The sequence below is a fragment of the Manacus candei genome, unplaced genomic scaffold (genome assembly GCF_025592945.1).
Source record: "Manacus candei isolate 608988 ecotype Guabito, Panama unplaced genomic scaffold, ASM2559294v1 h1tg000088l, whole genome shotgun sequence".
NCBI lineage: Eukaryota > Metazoa > Chordata > Aves > Passeriformes > Pipridae > Manacus > Manacus candei.
This window is the reverse complement of record NW_026138136.1, coordinates 3464291-3491796: the sequence shown is the minus strand read 5'-3', so window position 1 is coordinate 3491796 and position 27506 is coordinate 3464291. Positions and strand designations below refer to the sequence as shown.

Below are 27506 nucleotides of genomic sequence, written 5' to 3'. Positions count from 1 at the left end.
CTTTTTTACATCCAAAGAATTTTCAAAGTCCTGAACTGTGCAACAAGTTCTGAAATACAGCCCTTGATAACTTTGGGTTTAAGTCTAAAGACACTTCATGCGGTTTGTTTTTTCTTTGGTACACAAAAGAGCCTCTTCTGCCCTTGCTGACTGTATATTTCTAATTACCCCCCTCTCCCTACAGTATTTGCAAGTTGTATGAGAAATGATACTAAGAAGTTTTCTTTTTAAAGACCTGTCAGCTTGGTTCTCCCCTGAGCTCTGCCCTCCTTGTCTGACACCCAACAAGGCAACAGGATCCTGACCTTATTACAATAATGAGGAGCGGCAAGGGTTGCAAGAAGACACAAAGGAATTATGGAGACTAAGTGCTTGGAAGGTACAGGTCCTTCACCCTTTACTGCTGAAGCCTGCCTGTGTGGCACTTCTTTTTGCCTGCCCTGCTCATCACTCTTGGGAGCGAACAGCCAGGCTAAAAAGAGTTTTGGCTTCTCTCAGTACAGATACTGCTACACATTTACATCACATCAACAACTGCCCCTCTTCTCAAGCCTAGGACCTACGTGGTCAATAGGAAAAGGGTAGCTGATACCAGGGAATTCTGACATTTAAAAAAAGGAAGAAAACAGTGTTGCCTTGAATTATCAACACGTGACTATGCTGCAAAATGTATTTTTTTCTTTTATCTTTTCACACTCTTCCCTCTATTTGTTTTCACTATAACTGTGTAGCCCAAATTACTTTTATAGTTTGGGCAGAAACTTCTGGATAATTAAGTAGGAAAAGGACAGCAATGCTGCCTTAGTTCACATTTCTTCTGATTTTAATCACAAAACTCAAAGATAGAACATATATAAGATAATTGGTTCATATTCCTAACAGTCTAAGACTCTCCTAAAACAAATTTTCTGCTATTTTGCCCATTGTTTCACTGCTTGACCCTTAGATGAGTTCAGTTGGTTAGAGAATGCTGCTAATAATATCAAGGTCATGGGTTTGATCCATGTACAGGTCATTCACTCAATGTTTGGACCCAATGATCCTTGTGGGTCCCTTTCAACTCAGAATGCTCTGTGATTCTGTGATACTTCTCTCATAACATTACTTGACGATGCACTAGATATCACCATCATGTTTCCTCTTTTCAAAGTATTTTTCCTTAACTCCACTGCACTAGGACTTTCTTTGTGCCATTCTTGTAATCTCTTTCCTCCAAACATCTCAATATTTATAGTTATTCTCACCTCATTCAGTAAAGGTAACTACTTATATTTATAAAGAAACCCAACAGACAAGCTAATGTCAAAATGAGAACATGAGTGACTTAAAAACAGCAGCTTTCTCAAGTAGCCCATACAATATGACAAAACCCAGCTGTCCTGGTTTCATCTGGGACAGTGTTCATTTTCTTCTTAGTCACTGGTACAGTGCTGTGTTTTGAATTTAGTATGTGAATAATGCTGATAACACATTGATGCTTCAGTTGATGCTCAGTGGTGCTCACTCTAAGTCAAGGACTTTTCAGTGTCCCATGCTCTGCCAGTGAGCAGGAGCACAAGAGGCTGTGAAGAAGCACAGCTAGGACAGCTGACCTGAACTGGTCAAAGGGATAACTCCACACCATAAAATGTCATGTTCGGTGTATAAATGAGGAGGGAGTTGGCTGGGACCCGCCCATTGCTGCTCTGGGACAGGCTGGGCATCAGTCACCAGGTGTTGGGCAGCTGTATTGTGCCTCACTTGTTTCTCCTGAGTTTTGTTCCTCTCTCTCTCTCCTTTTCATTACAAGTATTACTATATTTTACATTGTTTCAATCATTAAACTGTTCTTATCTCAACCCACAAGTTTTGCTTTTTATTCTAATTCTCCACCTCACCCCACTAAGGAGCAAGGAGTGAGCAAGCAGCTGCGCGGTACTTCGCTGCTCCTTGAGGTTAAACCATGACACCAGCAAAACAAAGAGGAGTCAAAGAATAGAGGAGGCAGTAGAACAAAGCCTGGAATAGCAAAACTGAAACAAGGTGAATCGAAACAAGTAACAGCCTAAGTTAAGTCAGTATTTAAGTTGTAGCCCTACTGAAAAAGGCAACAAACACTTGGTTTGTACTTTCTGTCACTGCTCTCTTGGGTAATTGCTGGGCACGTACTGACTGGGTAGGTAGCACCTGTATAGTTGCTGGCTAGTCACAGTTCTGCTCTTACCAAATGCTGGTGTCATGGGGACATGGGAGAGTTGGAGTTTTTGCAGTAGACAGGATTTAGAGGACAAAGGGAAAGCTCCGTAGGAAACCAGACTTTAATAGTGTTACTGCTCACAGAACACAGAACACAGAACACAGCTTGTTTATTTTACATGAAAGAAAAAGGTGCAAGAAGGAAGAGAGCTGGGTGGATGAACCTAAGGAAGACAGTTTCCTGATTCAGTATTTCCTCCATCATGCTATATCAAGTTATTTTTTTTACAGTCTGTGAAAACTTAAGTCACCCCAGGTGTTGGTGACAGGAATTCTTAAAAAGCTATAATCTCACAGAAAAAACTAAGCATAAGCAAAGAAACTTCTTTTATCACATACATACATCGCATAGCTATTATAATGTCTAGGTCTACTAGAAGAGAACAGCTACTTCAGAAGTTCCTTAAATAAAACATAAATTAAGAAAAGAGAAAAAGAAAGGAAGTTGACATCCTAACAAAGATACTGAAAACTGGCAACTTTGCTCCATGAAACAACTCTGAAAACATATAAAATAAAATAGACTATAATGGGATAGATTCTACCTACTGATCTCTTTTACTTACATAGCTATTGTACTATTCCAAACCATTAAGCTGCTTTGGACAGCTGCTGAAACAAAATTCTTGGGACTAAATATTAGGGCTCTCTCTTAGCCTCAATTCTACCAAAGAATGGGATGAAATGTAGTCCCACCAGCAACTCGTAAGATCCAATAGCCTATGACCCTTGAAAAACCCAAATCAGAGACTCCATGTGACCAGAAATGGCTGATTCTACCTTCTGCTGATGCATGTAAATCTTATTTCTAGCTTTGAAAAGGTGTGAGAATCTCAGACAAAAAAATCATTACGTGTTTGTGTGTAGAAAATTCCTTTAATTAGAGACACTGGATATTTTGGAAACTAAATTCAAAAAGTTAAACAACGTTACTAGGACTTCTGGATTCCAGGTGCTAAGTATCTAGCTATATAGGTTGGCAGACACAACTGATGTCAGTAAATATCTGAAACATTTCCAAATATGACTTCATATATATTAACAAATTATGTACTAGAATAAAAGCTCGTTTTTCATGGATGGAGTCACAGCAAACTTAAATATCACTTTCATACCACGCAATCATTTATTTCTATTATTTTTACTGTGGTAGCACCTGAGATCCCCAGTCATAAGTTGAAAACACAGGTCCTACACCGAGAAGAATATATTAGTCTTCTCTTCCCCTAAGCACATTCCTAATATTTTTTTCCTACACATACACACTGTAACTGTGTCCTTTCTGTGAAGAAGCCAGGTTTATGATCTAGGATGCATAAAAGAACCCAAGAATTGGTGTGAGCAGTTTTATGCACTTACTACACAGAAGAGTTCTTGAAGATTCTTCTCAAGCTCTTACATGCTTAGCCTGCTTGCTTCAATATTACAGCCCACTTGCAATTAGGTGAACAGAAAGTACTCTGAGATGTCAGAGAACTTAGTATGCTGAGAAGTTGCAGCAAAACACCACCATGTATTTATATTCACCTCTTTTTCTTTATGCATATTAATCACCTTCTGGCAGCTCACTGACTCCTCTGCAGAATACAAGAAAGGACTCTCGCAAGCCCACAGAATTTCCATTTCAAGGCTAAGAGAGCCTTCCAGGACATATGCCCAGGATATAATTTAGTAGGTAGGAATCTGTGTTGAAATGAAAGTAGTTTACGGTGTAGAACTCATCCAGTAAACAGGATTGATTTATGTGGGTGCCTGAGGACAGCTGCAGAGTAAATTCTAAGAAACAAAGAATGGAAAGCTTCTCCCACTCTTACAGGTGCCTAGCCTCCAAGACACTTGCAGTAAGGAAGCACTTTATCCTATTTATCTTACCCTGGCATGACTCAATTCACAACTTGCCTTAAAAGAAATCAGTGTTCTAAGTACTTGTCCTCTCACACAAACCTTTATAGCTTTAAGATAACAGAAATATCTCTCAGCTCCTCATCTTTACTTTGAAAGCACTTTGTGCTGCTTTCTTTTAAAGACTATAAGGTGTGTGCTGTGATCTGCTGGAAGAATATCTTGAAAAAAAAATTACACAAGTTAAGAAGTGCACACATGTTCATAAGTATGTTATATATATGTATTATTTTGCTTGCACACACCTAAACAGACACCCAAACTCCAATCAGTTGCAAAGAAGCCCTTCAGGTTGGCATGTATGAGCAGCATCTTCGGTCCATCAAATATTTCTTTTAGGCATAAGAAAATGCAGAGAGAATGTTATGGTGGAAGACTTAACCAAAATGTTAAGGTTACACTATCCAAACCCAAAGAAAATAGCAAACTGTGGTCACAGTGTGAGAATTAATTACATGTACCAATGCCAACAGAATTACTACCAGAAAGAGTCAAGAACTGAAAAAAAGAAAATTTATGTATCTGTCCTAGTTAGGACAGCTGAGATCAGTTCATCATGGTGGGTGTAACCCAAAACTGTATTCTATAGCCTTCCATGTCATTTCCCAGAAACTAGACTATTGTTGTCAATAGACTATTCGCACCCTCTGCCCATAGAGCATGGTGGGTGTAACCCAAAACTGTATTATAGCCTTCCATGTCATTTCCCAGAAACTAGACTATTGTTGTCAATAGACTATTCGCACCTTCTGCCCATAGAGCCTGACTCCTCAGGCTATAAACTAGGTGTTAAGAGGCCTGTGAGATAGGAGGATGTTTCTGTCCTCACACCCTTTGTGAACTCCCCGCCCTGAGGAGAGTACCAAGCATTCCTGCCTGAACTGGAGGATATATAATCTTGGAGTTTTGGAACATTTTTCAACCCACTCGTGGGATCCAGAGGACGGCTGCATCTCATCGCTCTCAACCAGACTTAGACCACCACTGGACTGCGATCACCAGTTCTGGCCAGACTGCAGCAGCTCTCCCACCAGCAGGTTCTTCCCCTCTCCCTTTACTTTGGACTCAAACAGGGCCCAAGGAACACCACTTTGTTCAGGCCCCAGGGTACTGGGTTACACATTTGGGTTTTTGTGGGTTGAGACCAATTGTTTGTTTGTATTATTGTACTTACTGTATTATTTTAATAAATTGTTATTCTGACTTATAATCTCTCCTTTGAGTTGGGTTCATTCCCCCTGCTGGTTAACTTTTAAACCAGCACAGTATCCAACTTAAATTGCAGGCAAAGCTTCAAGCATAGTCAGCAATTAACAGCATTGGAAATCTATTATAATTCTGTCCTTTTCATCCAGTGTTTGAGGATGAAAGAAAGGCACTGGAATGAGCCACACAAGTCACAACAGGTTTATATTTAATTTGAATAACAGAACCAGAAGTAAATAGTGTTCTTCTTCAAATGTTAGGTTTTCCTCACTGAGCTTCCATTAATGTTCCAGGTCTGACCCTGTCTACCTTGAGACTTGAAATCACTAGTTAATTAGGTGTATATTCCAAATATGAATCAGTTCTATATGGAAATTGTGTTTTAATCAGATTAAAAAAATCCCACCTCTTTGGGTGCTTCCCCCCCACACAACGTTTTAATACAAACGAGGAGTTATCACGGATCATCCAGCAAATGAGCAAAACAATCAATTACTAAAAATTCACAGTACTTTGCCTAAATTTCTCCTGTCGAATTTTATATACCAATACATGGAAATGTATTTTAAAAAAATATAGGATATTAGACTATATATACACAGAGATACATTTCAAGCGGGTCATCCCGCTACCTTATGGAGGACATCCAAAGCACTTTGTGCACGCAAGGTAATGGATGCAGGTTGTTATTCCGAACGACTGCCTGAAATCCATCAAAAATAGGCATAATACAGGAATCCTACCAGACTCTCCCGCACCCGAACTTCTCAAACATTAACTCGAGCCTTGTGTGTTTTTGGGGTTTTTTTAATCTCCACGCTAGCTCCTCTTCTGCTCGAAGGAGAAAGGAGAGCAGGTCCCGGCTCCACAAAGGCGGCCGCTCCACCCTGGGCGGGCGCGGAGGCTGCGGCGGGATCCGGGCGCATCCGCGGCGGGGGCGGCGGGCGCTGCTGTCACCCCGCGCCCGCGGGGACCGGCGCCGGCGGCGGGGAACACCCCACCCTGCGGCCCCGCTAGCTCCCTCCGCCTAACAAAGCGCCTCTCCCGGCTCCCTCCCTCCCTCCTTCCCCGCCTCCCTCACCTCCCCGCCCGCAGGTCGACGCCACCGCTCCCTCCAGCTCCCCGCAAACCCCGCGCTGGATTCCCGCCCCGCCGCAGCGCGGGCGGCGCGGCACTGGCCTGTCCCGCGGGACACGCCGCCTCTCCCGCACGGGGAGACACATCCCGGAGGACCCCGAGCCTCCAGGTGCGGCGGCGCGGCGAGGAGGCGAGTGCGGGGTGTGCGTGTCCGTGTGTCCGTGTGTGTGTTGTGGGGAGCGGCGTGCGAACACTCAGCGGCCGCCGGGAAGCGGGCGGACAGCCCCGCCTGCACCGGGCGCGGGCGGAGCTCCCGGGACGCACGTCCCTAGCGCGGCGTCCCCCATCCCGCATCCCCGTCTCCATCGCGCACCCTCATCCCGCTCCGCTCCCGCTCCGGGGGCGCGGGATGGGTTCCCCGCCCCGGTGCGGCGGCCTCGGACCCAGCTCGGGCTTTACCTCCGACAGCGCCCGGCGCCGCGACGCTGGGCCTGCGCGGCAGCGCCCCCAGCGGCGGCCGCGGGCAGCGCGCCGGGGGAGCCGAGGCCGCTCCTCCGCCGCGCCCCGTCCCCGCCCGCCGGCGCGGAGATCCCGGTCCCCGGCGCCGCGCCGAGCCCTGACCCGGCACCGTGGGGCTCCCGCGCCCGGCGTGACGCGGCTCCTGCCCGCAGAGAGCCGCGGGAGCGGCGAGGAGTCACCCCCCGGCCGAGCGGCCGGCGGGCAGGAGCCGGTGCGGCGGCGGGGAGCGACGGCTGATTCGGCTCCTCCGGGTACCGCCCGCTCCCGGGCCGCCGCCGTGAGCTGGGTTTCCCCGGCTCCGTGCGGGAGCAGGTGTCCGTGTCCTCCCCGGCGGGGCTGGAAGTGCCGGCAAAGGATTCGCTCCCGCCTGGCGCCGCTCTTCGCGTAGGGTTTGGAGCTGCGGGCCGTCCCTCTCTCTTTCTCCTTCCTTCTCTCCTTTCCTTCCTCGCCCCCGCGGCCCGGGTGGGACCGTTCGTCTCTTCCCAAAACCCGCCGTGTTCCCCCTGTGCCAGGAACATGCTCCGGGCGCTCCGCGCTGGCTACTACCCTGTGTGTGTGTCATCTGTCCCAGCCCATACGCGCAGTTCTATCCCAGGAAAGAAGGGGGAAGCTCTAAATGGTCCAGATTAGTTCTGTTTCAGGGCTATGTGCGTAATCTTCTGGCGGCTTTTATGTTTCCCGGGGGAAACTTGGAGAACAATTGTTTCTTTCCACGCTGTACTTTTGCTCCCAAGTTAAAAATAGGATCATTAGCCTGGAGATTTAAGGGTAGAGTGTAACCGAAGGCGAGGCACAAATTCCTTAAATAGAGGGAACAAAAATAAAAATGATTTTGTGAAGCTAAAACAATAGTTTGCAATCTTTCTGCAGTTTTCCCAGAGGTTTTTTTATCATCTAAAGACTGAATATGGACCCTGAAACTGAGATAAAGAAGCAAGTAAACCCTTTCTACTGCAACGTAAGTATTCCTTATTGAAAATTGTAACTAATACAAAATAATTTTGGTGGAACAAAGTTGTACTAAACCAAGTGTGAACGTTTTTGGTTTTTTTTTCTCTTGAGCAAAACTGATAAATAGCTCTGGAGTTGAAGTTGTTTTGCTGTCTTTGACTTGGATGTGTGTTAAGAACCAACTTATTAAAACTAATAATTTTAATAATATTGTATTTCTAAATAAGGGCATTCTTTTTAAAGTGGAAGATTAAACTGCAGCTCCTGTTCAGAAAAAAAAAATCCTAATTTCTCTGGTTGTCAGATTTATTGCTATTATTTTTAAACATATCGGGTTTTTCAGAGAAGAAGAAAGTAATTTGGACTGCTGTTGTTCATTCACATGATTTTAAACCTAGTCTGCTCCCATTCTGAACTGGCCCAGGCATAAACCAGCTGTATGGAAAGCTTCCAGAGTGAGGCAGGCCCCAAAATGATCAGAGTAACTGTGTTAATCTGGATGCAACACTGAGAACTGGCTCATCTTAGGCAGGTGTACTGGCTTGTTACAATTATGCTGGGCTTCTGGTTCACACTTGTTTAAGAGTGTGTGAGGAAGATCTTGATTCTGTCTTTACTTATCTACACACACAGAGAAAATGGTATGAGGTGGCTGCAGAGTTCTGGAGACATCTGACATTTTTATGTGATGTGGAGATTCTTGTTCATTCCACTGTCTCGCAGGCTCATAAAGAAAAGTTCTGGGAGGCTGCTTTAGTTTTTAGTATAACTTACTTATACTGACAGTTTGATAGTAGATCTGTTTTGATATCAGTGGTATTCTATTTCTTTTTGTTTGTGTGCAATGCTGGAAATGCTTCTCTTTGATCTAGATTTGCAAAATCTGGTGTGCTTCTGCATTAAACTTGCAGACTCACTTCCTTGGATTCAAACACAAGACGGTAAGATCAGTTTTTGAATGAACCTTTTTCAGATTTTACAGATTTATTTAGCAATAGAATATGGATTTGAAATCTAGTTTTTAATGTAGTTGTAAAACATACAGTTTTTACATATTTTACTTATTTACATATTTAACTTGTTTTGCTGCTTTACTCTCTTGTTTACTGCAATAAAGTAGAACTTGGTTTTGTACATTAGTTCTGTCAGAAAATGTTGTTACAACTTTGTGTCTAGTAAAGACAATGCATGAGAATACGTGGCTGTTAATAAATGCAGAATGGATTTACTTGAATAATAGACAATCTCAGAAAAAAGGGCATTTGTCTTTTTCAAATTTCTGTTCACCTGAGATAGTCTATGGTGTTGGTGTTTATCTAACTTATTTTATAAATAATAAAAGCTTTTCATTGTTGTTCTTTGAATCTTAAGTATCTTTCTTCCTTGTTGGTTGATGACTTGGTAACTTAGGTTGAAGAAGCACTGAAAGCTCATGGCGTTGGTAAGTGCAAGATTTTTTACTTCCTGCTGTGTTCTATATAGGCATCTTTCTCCCTGCCCCAGTGTAATTGTTTATGAAACAAACAAGAAAAAGACTTTCTCAAGATTGTGCTTTAAGACCTGTCTTGTGTTCTTTAATGACATAACTGTCTAATGTTACATAAATCAATCAATATTATGAGCAAGAGGTATGCAAAGTTAATTAATAAGCACTAGCTAAAATACTAAAAATCATCTACATTACAGTTTTGAGAAACCTTAAAGAATTCAAGACCTTAGACACCTTCAAGATTTAAAATATATTTCTAAAAACTATGCTTCTTAAAGCACATGGAAATGTATATACTTTATTTTTAAAAGAGATTATCAAAAATATCTTAGATTATTTTAAATATCTTAATTAGTTGAAGCATAGTCATTTTAATAGGTTTATTATATCATTAAACCTTCCATGGGTCATTATGAACTGGTCTAGTTCTAGAAGGAATGAAGGTCTAACTATGTTCATGATTGTTTTCCTGCTTCGGTTTCATGATGGACCAAAATGTATTTATAGGTTTCTACAGTGCACTGGTCCTAGAATTTGGCTTGAATTGGCTTGAAAGTCTCTGCCAAGTTATATGTAGTTGTTGCACCTACCCAATCTGGGAATATTTATTTGGACTGTAAAGGAAATTTAAGTGATTAATTATTTGGCAGCTGGATGCTGCTGAAATTAATGCCCTGAAATTACTAGATGCCCTGAAATGTTTAGAGACACTGAACTTAATTGGTCTTCCTCTTTGCCTGCTTTGTTGAATTACCTAACACTAAATAACTTTGTTATTGTTTGGTGTGAATGCTTTTTGTCCATCTTTAGCCAAAAAAAATCTCATAGCACATTCAAAACTAAACATAGCTTAGTTTTCTCATGTCAAAAAGCTCAAATAGTTTTCTTTAAAAAAAGTCTGTTATCATACCAAGTTGGTTTTTGTACTAACAAATTTATTTCCATTTCTGGGGTGGGTTTTTTTGGTTGTTGCTTGTTTGTTTGTTTTGTTTTGGTGGGTTTTTTTGTTTGTTTTTTTTTTTTAGTTAAAACACCCAATGTCTCTGGGAAGCAAGTGAAAACACCTGTAAAACTTCCTGATTATGGTAAGAACATTTAATGCCTGCCCCCCCCCCCCCCGAAAAAGGAAGAAATAAAAAATACTGAGGTACAATATTACAAGTGCTGTCTAGACCTTAGCAGGTCATTGGGAATTAGTTTCTGTTCATCATATTTTCCATTTTAAGTAATATTTTGTAATAATACTTAAGACAATATTTGCAAACTAAATGCTTTAAAAAGAGTGAAAATAGGATTGGGGGGGATAATGTTTTATAATAACTAACTTAATTTGTGATGTGGGACCATGTCTGAGCAGGGATTCACTTGAATGCGAATTTCTTGCAGTGCAAACTGAGCCAGAGAGGTTTCATGGACAGACATTGGAAGAACAGCTTAATACATGTAAAGATTCAGAACCTGCACTTGGTGAGGGCTTTTAATACTGTAGTTATTTGCTTGTGGGATATTTACCTTTAAAGGGTATGGATTAGTTGTTTAAAATGTAAAATTAGGTAATGTGTAATAAAATCTCATGATGGTTACACTTTTTCTATAATGTCTCTTTTGGAACTAGCACTGATGATTTGTTTCCTGTGTTTTGTTTGGTTTTTTTTCTATTTATCCAGGTCTTAATTATATAATAGAGTACCGATCAAAAGACAATTTTCCTTTCCTCTATGAATGTCAACTGTGCTACTGTAAGACGGGACTGAATAACATGTTCATGCATGTTTGTGGTTCCAAGCATAGACTGGCATACCTGGTAAGTTCTTTTTGTTTGCTTTAATGACATGATTTAAGGGGAGAATTTGGTGGTCATGTTTTGATTTAAAAAAAAACCAAACACAAGATGTTATGCAAGTTTTTCTGAAAATGTTTGTATTTGTATTGCAACTGTGATAAATAGACTTAAAATTCTTCTCACCAATAATGTGCATGCCTGTCCATTGCTTGACACTGAGTTTTTAGTTTATTCTGTTTTGGTTAACCAGTAATGCCAATTAGGAAATCTATAGTTAAAATTGAGTAGAAGTCAAAAGCCTTCTTGACCAATTTTTGTAATATCTAAAAGAAAGGGATCAATGAAGAAACTGTTCCATCTTTCAGATGCTTTAAGAGGAACATAATTATAAATAAACATGATACATATTAGATAGAGGCTGTGACTTGGAATCAGTGGAAAAAAAACCCAACTTGTATTCTCAGTTTTGAGGCTGGACAATCTGTTGCCTGTTTTATGACAATCTGCAAAGCTCTCAAGGTTCACATCAGCCCATAAACATTTTTTTCAGCATGTTTAGAGAAATGAGGTTGTCCAGTCTTTGAATGTTTACTTGAGTGTATTTGTTTAGGATCGGCTTAAACCAAAACTGAGAAAGCAATATTCTGAAAGGTATCTTGATGCTTTCCAATAGAAATTGCTCAAAGTTGATATTATATCCCACATATCTTAAAGTCATAGAAAGCCGAGTTTGTATAGCATTTCAAGGCAGTTGTAGAGCTAAAGTTATTGGGTATACTGTGATGAATCTGCAGTGATGTCTTTCATAAATATCATGCTGTTTTTGGTCATTAATTCAGATGTACATGCTGAATTTTGATGTTCTCAGCTATTGTATTTCTTGTTTACTTTGAATTGTTTCCTGCAGTTCTTATGCTTATTCACTGCATCTCTGCTATATTCTTAAATACTATAAAAGTATAATAATTCAACAAGGATAACTTTTAAGTCATGCACCTGAGATCGATTAACCCTAGGCAATGGAAAAAGCGGGAGACTAAATGACTGGAATTTGCTCTGCTGAAAAGGAGCTGGGGGTCCTGGTGGATAATAAGCTGAAGATAAGTAGTGTACCTTGGCATAAATGAAGGTTAACAGCAAGCTAAGCTAAGCTAAGCTAGACCAGGGCATAGCCAGTAGATCAAAAGAAGGATTATTTCCCTGTCCTTGATACTTGCTAGGCCATATCCAGAATATTGTGTCCAGTTTTGTGCTACTGCAGACAGAAAGCTGCTGATGAAATTGAACAAGTCCGCTGGAGAGCTGCCAAGGGGGCCAGGGGGCTGAAGCACACTTGTGCTATGAGGAGAAGTTAAGGTAACTGGCTTCATTCAGGCTGGAGAAGAAAAAGTGTCAGGGCTGTCCAGTACCTCAGGGGAGGTTATTAAGAAGGAAGAACCAGACCTTTTATGGAGCTGCTTGGCAGGAAAATAAATTCAAACGGGATTTTTCTACTGGACGTACAGGGGTTTTTTGCTGTGAGGGCAGTCAAGCACTGGAGCAAGGTGTCCAGAGGGATAGGGGAATCTCTTTTTGCAGAGGTTTTTAAGACCCAAGTGGACAAAGCCCCGTGCAACCAGTTCAGCAATTAGTGCCAACCCTGTTTTGATCTGAAGGTTTGGCTCCAGGCCTTTAAATTATTCTGTGATTCTATGCATAATCATTTTAATAAGTTCTGCTATGTATATGTAAAAGTTGATTTGTCTCCCATGATTATTAACTGTGCTAGATCTGGAAGGAGTTGTGTGACTTAAGGATTTGCGTTTCCTTATTTTCTAGAAACAACATTATCCTGAGATAGCAGAATCTGATGAAATTAAGGGTAAAGGTTCTGAACTGAACAGAAAAGTTAGGCAAGTCGCATTAACAATTGAGAAGAAAGAAGGAAGAAAACAAATAAAGGTACACTTCTCTGAAGCTTCATATTTAATAAACAAGGAAAGTAATTTCTGTTACAGTGGGCAGATTTGCTTTGGATGGTAAGAAAATCTTGCCGTTTTAACCTTTATTACAGGTGCTTTTAATCATTTTAGTAATTCCTCCAGGATTATTCTGGACACAATTTCCTATTGGTCACTGCCATCATAAGTATTTCTCTTGTTTGAGATAATACTTATGCTACCTGGGTTTATAGAAGTAGGATTCTAGAGTGCACAAATAACGAAAAATATGTATACTCATATAATCAATTCTCAGCTCTCTCTCTCTGTGTGTGTGTAAAATAACTTGCCTTACTTGGAAAGCTTGGAAAGTAGCTTTATGATTTTTCTCAATCAGTTTCTGCTTTTTTAGCACCTCATGGCAATTCTCTGGGGAGCCATGTAAATTTTCTGATAGTACAGAGGCAAGTATGGGGATTTGCAGGTTGATATGAGATAATAAGCAGTGCCGTGGGATCTCAGGAACACCATAAACTTCAATTCTTGGGGAACTGCACCCTTAGAAGCATGTTTACATGAAGATATCTTCATATTGTTTTCTGTTGATACTTACACTACAGTAGTATTTATAACAGGCAAAGCTGCTCTTGAGGTGTACCTTACCACACTGATTCATGACAAGCTTATTGAGGTGCCCAATGTTCTTTATGGTATACATTAAATTTGTTTTCTCCATCACCTTCAATGTCTGTCAGCATCCTGCTTGATAAGCAGCATTTCTTGACAAGATCCCTTGCTAATGCTACTTAATGTGCATAGATGTCTCTTTTCAAAGAGGAGTTCACCAGGTTCCTGTGTTAAAGCTGGCTGTGTCTTGCCCATCTGAAAAGAGACCTGTGTTTCTTTCTGGGTGATACTATCAGGCCTAGGCTCAAAGATGAGAGCCTGCACTCATCCTATTCTTTTTTGAAGAAGAACAAGTACAGGAGTATTGGAAGATCAAGTCAAGAACGAACGCTGTAGAAGGCAGAGATTCAGATTATCAAATGTGTTCTATCTTTCATTTTTAACTTCTGCTTACAAAGAAAACCAAAACTGACTATCAGCAGCAACTTTTTCATTTGACCTACTTAAATTTCTTCTTGACTCAAGACTCTTTCTTTTACTTGAGATTCATGTCCGTGGATATAGAAATAATCAGTACCATCTATATTTTGTAGACCTTTCTGTTTTTCATGGTAATTTCATTACATCCATAGCAAATCCATTCTTGATTTAAGGAACTTTTAAACAGAGCATGTATAACTTGGTTTAATTTTACTGCTGTATCTTCTGAAACCAGCTGTTTGATTTGTTTAATTTTTTTTTTTTTAAGATCCAACAGAAATTTAATTGTGGTAAACAAGTGTTCAGGTAACTAACTTTCTGCTTTTTAGAATATCCATTAAGGGATTTACACGTATGTATTTTACACTACTTGTTATATATTCTTTAAAAAAAATTAGGTCTGATGGAATACCTATGGAATAATTTTATCCACAGAATAACTAACATAAATGGGTTTTATTTTTAGGTCGTTACAGATGCTCCAACAATGAGGAGGAGATGGCAAGAATGTAAGTGTGCTTGGTGGGATGTAAATTGTCCATTTCTAATTTGAGTAAACTCCTTTGATCTTAATCAGCTTGATTTAAGGACAAATTGAAATATTTGGTCAGCAGTTGTGTACATTTATGTTCTAAGCTGCATTTTGGACAGTTTATTTTGAAAATCTGATGGATGAAGAAGTTATTTCGTTGTCCCCATAACTGGAGAGGCCTGTTTTACATGGCTTTGTTCCCTCTCCATTTTTCCATTGCAGTCGCCCTCACTTCCCAGGGTCCTTTATCTATGATTTCTTTTTGTCTGGTAGCTAATGTAGTCTCTGCACTGCCAGCTGCTCAGCAGCATTTTAGTGAAGTGGCCAAAAGGAGCAGGTTGGAGCTCTATATATTTGCAATACAGAAGGCTGCACAGAATTCTTAGGGCATAACTACAGATGTTACCTGTGGAAGAAAACTCTCTGTTTTACTAGCCATTGATACTCACAAAATTGTAGGAATGTGGGATTTGTGAGAGTTTCCCACTCAGTTTTAATCTTTTAAAACTCATTGTATACAATGATGGACAGACAGTACAGTTGCATACCGCTTTAGGAAATGGCTAAAAATTGCTACAAGACCCTCATTCTTAGACCTGGATGAAAAATAAAGATTTGAATTAAACTAATGTACTTAATTTTAAGGTATATTAGTATGTAAATGGTATCTCAAAATAACTCAATAGAAGTAATGAGATGATTTAGATTAGCAGTGTCATACTCTGAAGAGGAAAAATAACAATTCTGAATCTGGGAAAGTGGTTTGAAATAAGTTGAGTCCTATTCAAACTACATTTCTTGACTGTAACCTGATGGTTAATGTGTCTGATTTTGCAGGTGACTGTGCATTTATAGTATCCACGTATTTTAAGAAATGTGTGGATGTAACTATAGCCAGGGTATAAAATATTCAAAACTTTGTTAGTAATCTGTAGTTCATATTTAATATGCTGTCACATAATAATGCTTATAAAATTATTCTTTGTGTTTGTAACTACTATTGCACAGAAACAGAGCTAGTTGAAATTGAAGTGCAGTTTTAGAACCCTCCTCTATCAAGATAATGTCCATTATGCTACATTTCAAGCATGTTTGTTTAGATTCTAATGCAGATGACAGCCCTTCAAAAGCTAAAGTTCAGCATGTGGATGCATCGCTTAGTAATGCAGAAGAAGCAGACAGTAAAATTTCAGATGGGAAACTGCCAGACTCTATTCAAGGTAAGAGGAAAAATTATTTTTTATTACAATTTTTTTAACTTTCACCAGCACTTGAATTATTTACTCTGTATGTGCCTATTTATAACTTCCACAATTGAGTTATAGAAGGTGAATTTGTGCAGTGTGTGGATGGGCTTGGGGTCTGTGGCAGAGGAAAGAATAATCTCAGTGTCTGCAAAGAAAACAGTCCTGTTTTTATTAACATTGTCTTGAAATCAGAGCCAGATATAAATATAAAAATCAGTGAACACCATATAACTGAAGAAACATCAGAAGTTGCTACTTGGTTATAGACCTAATGTCAAAAGTGCAATTAGGATTCTGTCTAAATGCATTATAATTGCTCTCATTCAGAATATTTCTGATCAGAAACACAAACTTGTGGTTCATGATTGAACCAAATCTTTGATTTTTAGGCTCAATTTTTATTTTATTTCTTTACAAGATATCTTACTTTCACTTTCAGGTTTTATTGATGCTATCTTTAAAAATATTCTAAGCAAATAGTCTTTTTAAATTAAAATATTAGGAAAACATCACTTAATATACTGGTTTTATTGTTTTAGGTGGAAATAATGTTCAAGAGGAGAAGGAAAAAAGTCAGAAAGGACAAGCAAAACCAGATGAGAAGGTTGAACCTAATAAGGATATTGAAAGCAGCAAAGGCAACAACTCAGAAAGGTAAAAGAAACAAAAAAATCCACCACCTCCAAAACCCTTTAAATTTACTTAAAGAAAAAGGTTGTAGATGATAACTTTCTACATTGGATTTGCATAATAGTAAAATCCTTTTCTTCTGAAATTCTGCTCAGCTGTAAACTTCTCTCATCAACAGAAAACCTGGTGTATGTAAAGTCACCTCACATTTTGCTCTGGATGCAACTGGGTTACGTATTTAACTATGTTATCCTTAAGGTATAATCATCATGTGCTGCTCAAAACATTCAAAAAGAATGTTTCCTCATGGTTTAAAACCACCTCTGTTATGGGTTTATGTCAGAAAATTAGGGTGGTATATGAACTGATTTTGGAAGGGAAAGATAATCAGTAGATACTCGTAACAACTGGGGTTCATCTTTACAAAAGATTTCATGGAGGGACAATAAGAAATACTGTGTTCTAAAGTGGTGAAACTGTGGTTGCTGCTTGTAAGCATCTTATTAATAACAGTATTGTGAGTTCATTTTGAACTATCAGCCTTCCTGTGAGGAGGATATCTCCAACATCAGTCATCTTTGTGTAATAGAAGGAGCCACAGGAAAGCATCCAATAAGGTATATACATGCATCAAGCCAAACATAAGACTTCTGTTCCACCAATTACTTCTTTGGTTTTGCTCTTAATGATGTTTTCTCTTCAATATTTTTTAACTTTAACCAGTAATATCTCTCCCAGACATGGAGGGCTAACACCTTTGTCTTGTTGACTGTTACCCAGTAAAATGTTGTTCCTGAAATATATTTTTGAAGAACTTTCACCTCTTTCTGGTGTAACCATTATGGAAAAGGATCGATTGAAATGAGATTCAAATCCAGGTTTATGAGTCTTTGTGTTTATTTATCTGGCTTTCAAATAAGTTTAACAGGTCTGAATCTGGAAAGTACACTAGTGTGTGAAAACTTTAAAAATAGGGAACTAATAAAAGCTCAGCTATGCACATCTGGAAATGCTGCTGTCTATTTCTACCCAATACTGGTCCTCATTGCGCAGTCCTGTACTTTAAATTTTAAGAACAGCATCCTTTGGAAAATCAGTCAATGTTATTCTTTTAATCTGTTTCAGATAGATCCTGAGTAACTATGAGCAGCCAGGGGTTTCAGTGAAAGACTGCTTTGGAAGTCAGTTACTAAATAAGGATTTCAGCTGGTTCCTTTAGTGTTTATTTTTGTGAGACTATTGAGAGATGTGAACTCAATATATAGTTACTTAAAAGGAATAAGATCAGATTCTCATCAACAGCAAGCTGTCAAATGATGCTTCCACTTAGAGATTCTGCAATATCTGTCTGAGAATTTCTATGACTCCTTATTTCTTTGCAGTTAAGTTCTGAACAGTCATCTGAAGGTGGAAATTATTTTATAATCATCTGTTTTTACTATACTTTCGATTCCTAAGAAAGATTTCAAGAAAGAGGAGAGCTTAGGTTTGGCAGTCATTTGGTTTTGGTTCACTTAAGAAACACTCAGCCACCCTCAGACCTGGTTCCTGGACTCACAAAGGGGTGGAATGTATCTATAGTAGTTGTAATTGCAGAACAGCACAAATATGGGTTAGTAACATTTATCTGGTATTTGTGGGACTACATTGTAAAACATTTCTTTTTATGGATGAATTTTTGTAAAGGCAAGTTTGTGAAGTGCTGATAAAAATCATACTGTAATTAGGAGCCTTGTCTTTCTGCAATGTGTACAAAAATCTTACAGCTATTACTACCAATGTCAAACTTTTTTATTAACTCTGGGTTTTTATACTTATGTGCTAGCTATTCACACTAAAAAAAAAAGCAAAAAATGCATAAGTAATTTTTATGATGATATCTGGGACCACTGGGATTTCTCAAAGGAAATATCTGACCTTTCTTTCAGAGTGTGTTAGAACTACTATAGTAGTAGTTTGTCAGAAATTTAAACTGATTATCAGTTATTGGCTGGCTACACATTTTTACTGGATCAATCAACTGAATGTTTTATTTATTCTGTTTTAAGGTGTGAAACCAATAAACAATCGCAGGAAGAAAACAAAGGAGTTGAGGTGAATATTTTTCTGTTAATGGGCTGCTCCAGTTTTCAAATAGTTGAGAAAATAATTAATATATGATTGGCAGTGGTGCTTAATTATTCAAATTAACAATATTATTGACAATAAATTAGCTACAAGTTATTAAGGCAAAACTATTAACAACAAGGCTTTTTCCTGCTTTGTTATGAAAGCCTATGTACACATTTCATATAAGCACCAACAATTAGAGCAAGAATTTTAGAGTAACCGTAATTGTTGCTGCTTAATTATATTTACTGCGCATAATAGATCTCTGGACTTTTTTTTTTTTGTGTTAAACAGCAACAACTTACAGCAAATCCTGAAGAATTCACTAGTCAAGAAGAACTTTTGGGTTATTTGGTGAGTGTTAGATCTTACCTTGCAATGTAATTTTTGGAAAAAAAAAAGAAATCGCTGATCTGCTAAATCTAAAATTTAGGCAGTCTGGTAATCCAACAACATATTTTGTCAGAAGGCAGGATTCAGAATAAAAGAAATGTCACTGAATTTTTAATATATCTATTCATTCTCAAGTTTCTAGACATAGTTTTTGCCAAGTACTGGTTTGCTGTCAGAGGAATGACTTGCCTTAATGAAAATTAATACATTTTTCTCAACTGTAGCTTAACTTCACTCCTTAATTACATGCTTAAGTAAAATGACTTGTTAAATTTTTTTCTCCTTTTTTTTTCATAACTGGTCTGTGATTTTCAAATGAGGGATTTGGAAAGATGTAATTCAGTAATGGAAGGAAGCAGAATGAAGATAAATATATGAAATATGCAGAAAGGAAAAAGGCAATTTTTAAGAAATAAAATGCAAGTTGTATATTTAAACCAAACCCTCCCCTCCCCCAAATCCCATAAACTACAAAAACCTGCCTATTTACTCTTTCTGTAAAGTAAGTGGCAGAACACCAGAATTCTGTTCAGTTGTTGAAAATATGTATTATGTACACATTCACAGAAGTGATACAAGCAATAAGTGTGGAAAACTAGCAGTTGCCAGTTGTTAGGTGTATCAACAACATTCAGGTCTTGCATACAGAAATGATGATTTTAATAAAAGCACCAGTGACAAACTATGAAAATCTTTACTGGTAGCTGCTGTGTCTGAGCTACTGCATGGTAATTTAAGCACTACTATTAGCATCTACAGTCATATACTGCATTATATGTTTCTATTGCCATTGGATTCAAAAGGTTTCTTGTGTGGTGGATACAAAAAAGATGCAAGTGGCCTTTTTAGACTGTTTTTGGACTTGCTGTTCATATTGTGAAAAGTTATTCAATAATTATGCTTATTGTATAGTTTTTTAATTGTGAAAATCAGTATGCTGAGCGTACTATGAAAATACTATGCTGAGATTTGTCATTAAAATAATCACATTTCTTGTATTACCTCAGCAAAGGTATAATTGCCCAAATTTAATCTTTTTCCACCTAGTTTTTGACAAGATTTTAATTAAATATAACTTGTGCAAACCAGGACAAATAAATACCGTTAGTGTTAAAAATATAACCCCTGTTTTCATATAACACACTTAATGCTAGTTTTTTATTACTTTTTTCCATTGTTTGGAGTGTCCAGAAGACTGGATTGTTAGGACAGACCTGTAGTTCTGTTACATTGTGCCCAATGCAAGTGTTTTCAGCAGAACTGAAAAGAGGATGACACATGTAGCCCTCTCAGTGAGCACTGTTGGTGCTACAACTTGCTCCCTACTAGAGCTTCATGGCTTCAAGACTGCTTTTTCTTTAGGCTTTTGGGGAAGAAGAAGGTTGTTGTAAGGCAAGGCAGCATGTGTTTTTAAATTCAGTAGCATTCTGGCTTTTTGCTACTTTCTAGAGAAATGGGTTATGACTATATTGCCTCAAGGAATGTGTACACATTCATTTGTATGCAGGTATCTTGGGAAGAGATCAAAATACTTATAGAAAGGCATTATCTTCAGTATATTTCCAGGTGTATTCTTGGGTTGTTCCTCTTCAAAGGATTGTTTTGGGTAGCAGCAGCTTTCTTCTGTTAGGGTTCTCTTTCATTCCACTTCCCTAGCCCCAATTTATGGGATTAAAAATAAAAACAGTATTTGCTTTATAATTTCACCCAGTTCTGACAGGAAGATAGAGACATAAAGAAAATGAGGTTCCTGCAGGTTTGTTTATAAATTGTGATCCTTCAGTCTTTCAGAGGGAAAATGTTTTATTGTATGTTGTTTTATTTCTTTTATTTTTCCCTAGCAAAGTTTTGAGATACTGAATGAAGATGATGCTTCATTTATCCTGAAAGTTACACAAACTCTTACAGATGCACTGGTGGAATATCGTCAGCAGAGTGCATCAAACAAAGTAATGTGGATTTTGTTTAGATTTGTTTCTACAACTCTGTAGATTCCTGTGATAATGCATTTTTATTATTATAGATAGTTCAATGAAACAAAATTGCTGTGGAGACAGTGTTGTAAGTTTTGTCTATTAAATATGCAAATTTTTGTGGTGATGATAGTATAAAATTTTAGCTTTTCTGTTGAGGAGTCTTAATAATTTCTATTCAAAGGTGCTTGCACTTTTCTTGTTTTTAATAGTAACTAAAAATCATCTTGTCTCTTATTTCCCCACGCTTTTCCTTACATCTAAGTTTTTCTGCTATTTTTGCCTCTTTCAACTTAAGCTTTTCTCATCTCTGAGAAAGACAGTCTTGTTCTGTATCCTGTTTCTTTTCCCAGCTTTCACTTTATTCACCATTTACTCAAGCAGCATTGACATCAATTTTCTTTCTTATGCAACTTTTGGTCCTACTCTTTGGACTGTTCTCTTTAAGTTCTTCTTCCAGTGTTAGAAACCCAGTTTTTCCCCTCTCTGCTATTATTTTTGACTGAGTTGTCTTTATATAGGTGGTACATATGGAAGTGTTTTGAGTACTTCTTTGAGGCTGCTGACATGTTACAAAACAATCAAGTTCTGACTGAAGTAACTATTAACTCACTAGTTGTAGAAAACCAAAATGTTTTCCCACATTAGGCCTTGTTAGTATTCTAAACTGTGATCTTTCAACTGGTAATTTTTTAACTAAATCTTTTGAGTGTAAAATGCTATCTTTTTAGACCTGACAGGTTGAGAACTAGGCTCAATAAGTATCACTTCATTGCCTAATACAGAGCTTTTTCAGATGTAGAGATATACCATGGGCAATGTATACACAGAAGTCCATTATCAGCCCTATGATTTACAAAGAAATACTAGATTTTTCAGATTTGGTAGCAGAAATACTGGTCTTTTCCTTGGTTTGTGATCCTTAAAAAATATAGTAGTGCATAATTTCAAGAGGTTCTCCAGATGACATTCTGAAAACATCTTTTTTTTTTTTTTTCTTCAAACTCATAGGACCTCTTAGATGCTGAATATAATGGAGAAGCAGCATTGGAACGTTCCACAGAACAGTCTGACGTGACTTCAGCAGATGTTAGTGACTCTGATACTGGTAATGTTGGCTTTGCAATCTTTAATGTGCTTTGATCTTAACGCTGAACCTTGCATAACGTGAAACTTTTTTTCCCGCTTCTTTAGAAGCAGAGCTTAAAGGCAGAATAAAGCCACAGTCAAGTAGCATAAATGGGGTTGGGATGGGTTTTTTTCCCCATCCTCTACAAATATTAGAAAGGGAAGACTATTAAAAAACATTGATCCTACTTAGGTGTAGGATTTGATGGAGAAACTGAGTTAGTGTCAACTCTGACTTTCTTCTGTTCAGAGGCAACTGTTTCTAAGGAGACTTTGAAAGTTTCTCTGGCTTTTTTTTCCTTCTCTCACAATGTTTCTTTCCCTTCTTGTTGGAGAAGATGCTTATTGCAGGTCTAGTCAAATTGAGAGGTTAGTGGAAAGAAAGTTATGTTGTATAGGATGGATAATTCTCTTTAATACCTGAATACTGCAGCTACTTGGCCTTGGTACTTCTGATTAATTTTTTCAAAGAGTCCTGGATTTCTCTGAGGTCAATTCCCTCTGATATAAACAAATGGCTATTTTTCTCAAACTTAGGAATTTCAATCATATGCTTGGAAAGGCAAGATACCCAAAATACTAGTGAAGTTATTTTGTATGATTTTTGCTGTATAGTGTCAATTTTCTGTTTTTTTCTAGGAAGTTTGGCTTTTGAAAACCTCAGTTAATACAATGCTCATAAAAAAAAACCACAGTGACTTACAACAGATGAGATTTGAAACTTTACTCCCCTTTTGTAAGCATAATGCAAATAGCTTTCACCTGCCTCCCCACCCTTGCTTCTCCAGGATTTTCCATAAATGGAAAGCATTCCTGACTCTTGGTTGTTTGAAAACGTAGCAGTCAGATGTGAACCTTACCAGCAGTGCTGCTGTGCCAGACTGGAAACGCTTGTTTTGAAAAGCCCTATTTAAAGAAACACATAATGAAGTCTCTTCAGAATCTTCTCTTACTGAAAAACAGTATTTCTCTTCTTTAAGACTATTCAAGCAGCCAATCAGCTAAGCAGTCCTTACCAGTAAATGGAGAAGATGAACCCCAAAACTTTTCAACTGGCTCCTCAGACACAGCATATGAGAACAACATCACGACTGAATTTTTGAACAGTGTGAGAAATATGAATGTTGAGGAAGTTACTGCTACTCTACACAAAATAGCAGCAGCAAATCCAGCTTTCAGAGGTAATTCTCATATGCATGCATACACACACAAAAATTTATATAAAAATGTACATAACATATTTTGTTAGCTCTGTGAAATAGTAAGGACTTAGATAGGTCAAAGAACTTTGAGGTATTAAGGAGGGATGAAGAGACTTCTTTTTTCCCCCCCTTTAATTTTTGCAGGTTCCAGTTTAGGAATGGTGATTCAAGATGATTGCCTTCCCGTAAGGGCATCAATAATTGCTGAATATTTTGAAAATTATTTTCTCATTTTTGCACAGTAATATTTGCATGATGAGAGACAGTAAACTAAAACCAAGCATATTGTTATTAGAAAAAAGCAGAATCATTTGCCTGTGCTATAAGTGGGAAACGCTGGTTTTGTTAATACCAACAGCAAAGAAATTTTTACTAACAGTAAAAACTTTACAGTTCTTGAAGGAACTGTATTTGCACAGTAACACAGAAGTAACAGTGAAACAGAGACAAGTAGTCTTTTGCTTACAAGTTTCTAAAAAGTTTCAGCTAGTAAACCTTCCCATATCTTCAGTCAACTACTACCCTTTCTTCAGAAGTTTCCCATGTACATTTTTGAGCTTCTCAGAGTGTGTTTAGAGTCATAAAGGTTAAAAAAGGAACACTGAAGATAAGTACATTGTAGGGAAGCTTAAGATATTCTTTGCCTAAGTGCTCACTGTGTGGAAAGAACTGGAGAGACTGCGGTCTGTACTGTAACCACTCATGGGGTGTCTGTGTGTGCACCTGTTTGGAATGGAAGTTCTGGAACAAATTGGCAACATAAAACCATGGAAGTAGAAAACTGTTAGAACTCTTCTCCTCCACAACAAAATGTTGAAGTTTCTGGTGGTAGTGATTTCTCCCATAAATCTTCCTTTGGAACCTGAGAATTTGTGGGTGGCAAATATGATTCTCTTTTGTGGTTTTGTATTTTTTATAGGGTTTTTTTTTGTGTGTTGAATACAGCTGCTTGCTCACCCTCCCCCACCAGCCCCCTGCAGCTGAGCAGGAAAGAGAACAGGGGAAACAAAAGTGAGAAAACTCATGGGTCATGATAACAACAGTTTAATGAAGGGAAAGTGTAGGAGGGAACAAGTGATGCAAAGACAATCACTCAGCACATTCCACAAGCACACTGATGCCAAGCCAGTCTCTGACCAACAGCCACCTTGGGAGCCAACACAACCTCCTTGCCTGCCCAGGCAAATCACTGGAGGAGTGCAGAGTGAGAAAGAAAGAAAGCCTTGACGTTGTACAAGCACCTTTTGCAATAGCCAAAGTAGGGGTATGTTATCAACACTATTTTGGCCACAAATCCGTAGCACAGCACCACACAGGCTGCTCTGAAGAAAGTTAACTCAATCCCAGACAAAGCTGGTACAGGGTTCCAGGTGATCTTTGAAAGTGTCAGCTTCTATTGGACAGGTGAATAGAAACTGTTTAGAGAAACAAGGTAGGGATTAGTGGACACCTGGACAAATGTGATCTGCTTAGAGTGGCTAGTGGGGAATAAATACGGTTTTTGTGATAAGAAAAGCCTGCTTACAGATTTTCTGGAGTTGTTTGAAAGGGGTCAGCAAAGGAGTCAGATAAAAGTGATCCAGCTCACGTAGCCTGTTTAGAATTCCAAGAAGCTTTTGACTCTAATCAGAGGCTTTTAAGGGAACTAACTGGCTGTGGGAAAAGAGGAAAATCCTTATATTGTTTAAATAATAAAGAGATAGCAAGTGGGCAATTATCTTTTACATTGAGAAGAGGTTCCAGAAGAGAATCGTGGACCTATGCTGTTTCATATTTTTACAAATGACCTGGAAAAAGGGATGAGTGTCTGGATGACAAAATTTTGTCAAATTTGAACCAGTTAAAAGTGTTGGTTGACCTGAAAAATTTCAAAAGCTCCTCATCGGATCAGGGGAAGTACCACCTTGTGAGTCAGAAGAATATGTTCAATACAGGGAATTAAGGAAAGAATGGAAATAAAGATGGGGGAAGTCCTTTTGCTATTGCATAAACTCATGCCTTTGCCTGAATCTGGCATAGGCCAAAGGGTTTCCCTTATTTCAGATAAAGGACTTAACTGCTGCAAAAGGTTTAGAGACAACAATAAAATATGGGAATATCTTCCATATAAGTAGGTGCAATAGAAAGCTATGATGCTTTTTGGCCTGGAACAGAGATGACTAGGATGCTGTAAGAGAGATTTGTAAAATCATGAGTGGATGGAGATGACAGACAGGACTGTGTTCTTTCCAATATAAACTTGGAGTAGTGTGGGAGTCCAGCATGGACAAGAAAAGATGGTTCTTAATGCAGTAGTAAGTGGATGATCTATGGAACTCCTAGCAGAAGGATACTGTGGATTTTATAAAAATCCTACATGTTTCCTTGTTTTCCCTGTCTGGCCCAGACCGGGCAAGTGTTTGGAAGAGAGCACTAATGAAAAGTTTACCATATCAGACTTTCCTCAGAGAATTTCCTGAGCTGAAGATGATCTGAGATGAGGAGAACATGGTATTCCCACACCCTGCCAAGCGTCAGGCACAATTGTCCTGCTTTTACTCTTCCCTTAGCATTTGGTTATGGGTGCTGAATGTTTATTATTGCCACTTAAACAGTCCCCATGTTTCTTCTACTTCTCTCACCCTCCTCAAGTCATGGGCATTAGTTTCATCAAAGCAACATGGCCTTTTTGCTTGTGTTCAGAGGACACTTTAACTTATTGTTACAGTGATAAAATCAAGCACTTCTGGTTGTGGTTTCCTGATTATCAGCTGCAGATCTTTCAAAGCAGGGGTAGAGAGGCAAGACAAACTCTTTAACTGAACTAGTACAGCTGTTCATAGCAATATCCAGTTACAGTTTCCAGGCACATTTTGGTTGTTAACAGTTAAGGTATTTTTCATTTAAGAAGGAAAGGTCCAAACTCACCTCAGCATCTAAATGTTTCCATATAAATTGTAGTTTTAAATTAATTTTATAATAAAATGGCTTATTTTCTGGTTTTGTTTGTTTTTTTCCCTTAACTAAGGAATTGATATTCCGAATGTTATAAGGATCCTGGCTGAAAGTGGAACTTTGAGGAGGCCAAGCAATGGCAGCACACAGTGACATGGTGATTAAAAGAGTTAATATAGCAATGTTTACTTTCTGTAAGTTTGTTGTTTTACTTAATGAGAGCTTAACAGAGTTGACTTTATTATGTGTAGGTTTTGTACAGTGTTATTTTAATTAAGTTAATAACTTGGGTTTGAGATTCTTGTTATTTATTTCTCCATGTAGCTGAAACTTCTATATATTATGGAAAGGTTGTAAAGCTCCTATTCTTTCTTTCCATGTAAAACATATTTTTAAAACAGGCAAATTGTGTTTTTCAATATCATTAAATACATCAAGTACATTGAGAGTCTGATCTTTTCTTATTGTTGGTTCTTTTACAAGGAGTTATCAGCAGAATTAACTACTGCAGTCAGCAGTACGGATTAATCCTACAACGTATACTCAGAAGTTATTCCCTGTGGCTGCTGGGCCTCAAAATCTTTTGTGATCAAAACCCCTCTCCCCTATAAGTGTTATGAATAGGTCTCCACTTTTTTTAAAAATAAAGATTAAAAATAATAATAAAAAGTCAGTGCTGTCAGTCTAGTTCTGAGTTGAGAAGCGTCTGGATTATAGCAAATTTAGGGAGCCCAGATAAAGCCTGGAAGGTTTAAAAAAGTCAAAAGAAGTTGGCTATGCTTGAAAATTCATGAATATGTCCCAAGAGATCTAACTAGACTGGTTAAGAGGCACTGATGTGGTAGCAAAAGTATCTTCTTTCTTCTTTTATTCCACCAGTAGGAGAAAGAAATGAAAGCTGGGTTATTCCATCCTTTAGGCTCTTAACGTGAGCTTTTTTTCAACTAAAGTACTAGTGGTTTTGACTGAACGTAAAGGTCTATGTATTAACGGCTTCTACTTTTGTAGGCGGTGAAAAAAAGTTTTGGATGGTTATAAATTAGTGTACTTAAGAAAAACAATATTTTTTTAAAGTTAAATTGTGTAGTTAAAATTTGCTTCCTGCTTGTGATGTTGGGCAGCATTCAGTGGTTCTAATTAAAGCTCTTCAGCTTTGCAGCCAAATGCTGG

General features: G+C 38.3%; 2 protein-coding genes across 12 annotated transcripts in view; one reads left to right on the top strand and one right to left on the bottom strand.

The window, feature by feature from the left end:
* Positions 1 to 6898, bottom strand: part of MSANTD3 (Myb/SANT DNA binding domain containing 3) — a 19430-nt gene extending 12532 nt beyond the window's left edge. Inside the window, exons 1-2 of one of the 5 annotated variants that reach the window (XM_051812812.1) lie at positions 6087 to 6414; positions 3595 to 4469 (exon numbers count right to left, since the gene is read on the bottom strand). The gene's annotated coding sequence lies outside the window, so the exon portion shown is untranslated. The other 4 variants (XM_051812810.1, XM_051812814.1, XM_051812813.1 and 1 more) reach the window with 4 other exon arrangements.
* Positions 6445 to 27506, top strand: LOC127482443 (uncharacterized). 7 transcript variants are annotated; one of them, XM_051812761.1, is made up of 17 exons: positions 6445 to 6589; positions 7810 to 7897; positions 8763 to 8831; positions 9301 to 9331; positions 10405 to 10464; positions 10766 to 10846; positions 11047 to 11183; positions 12981 to 13103; positions 14655 to 14697; positions 15821 to 15940; positions 16507 to 16621; positions 18646 to 18691; positions 19001 to 19060; positions 20941 to 21048; positions 22084 to 22180; positions 23181 to 23381; positions 26410 to 26778. In XM_051812761.1, exons 2-17 carry the CDS (start codon positions 7847 to 7849, stop codon positions 26487 to 26489), a joined length of 1422 nt encoding a protein of 473 aa, XP_051668721.1. In that variant the 5' UTR covers positions 6445 to 6589; positions 7810 to 7846; the 3' UTR covers positions 26490 to 26778. The 7 variants fall into 7 exon arrangements, with proteins under 7 accessions (XP_051668721.1, XP_051668723.1, XP_051668722.1 ...); XM_051812763.1 differs by lacking the exon at positions 6445 to 6589 and adding an exon at positions 6972 to 7190; XM_051812762.1 differs by lacking the exon at positions 6445 to 6589 and adding an exon at positions 7207 to 7323.

Coding starts and splice junctions, on each gene's coding strand:
- LOC127482443 (XM_051812766.1), top strand. CDS start 7,847: ATGGACCCTGAAACTGAGATAAAGAAGCAAGTAAACCCTTTCTACTGC. Junction 7,898..8,762: donor TAAACCCTTTCTACTGCAAC/GTAAGTATTCCT, acceptor TCTTTGATCTAG/ATTTGCAAAATCTGGTGTGC. Junction 9,332..10,404: donor ACTGAAAGCTCATGGCGTTG/GTAAGTGCAAGA, acceptor TTTTTTTTTTAG/TTAAAACACCCAATGTCTCT.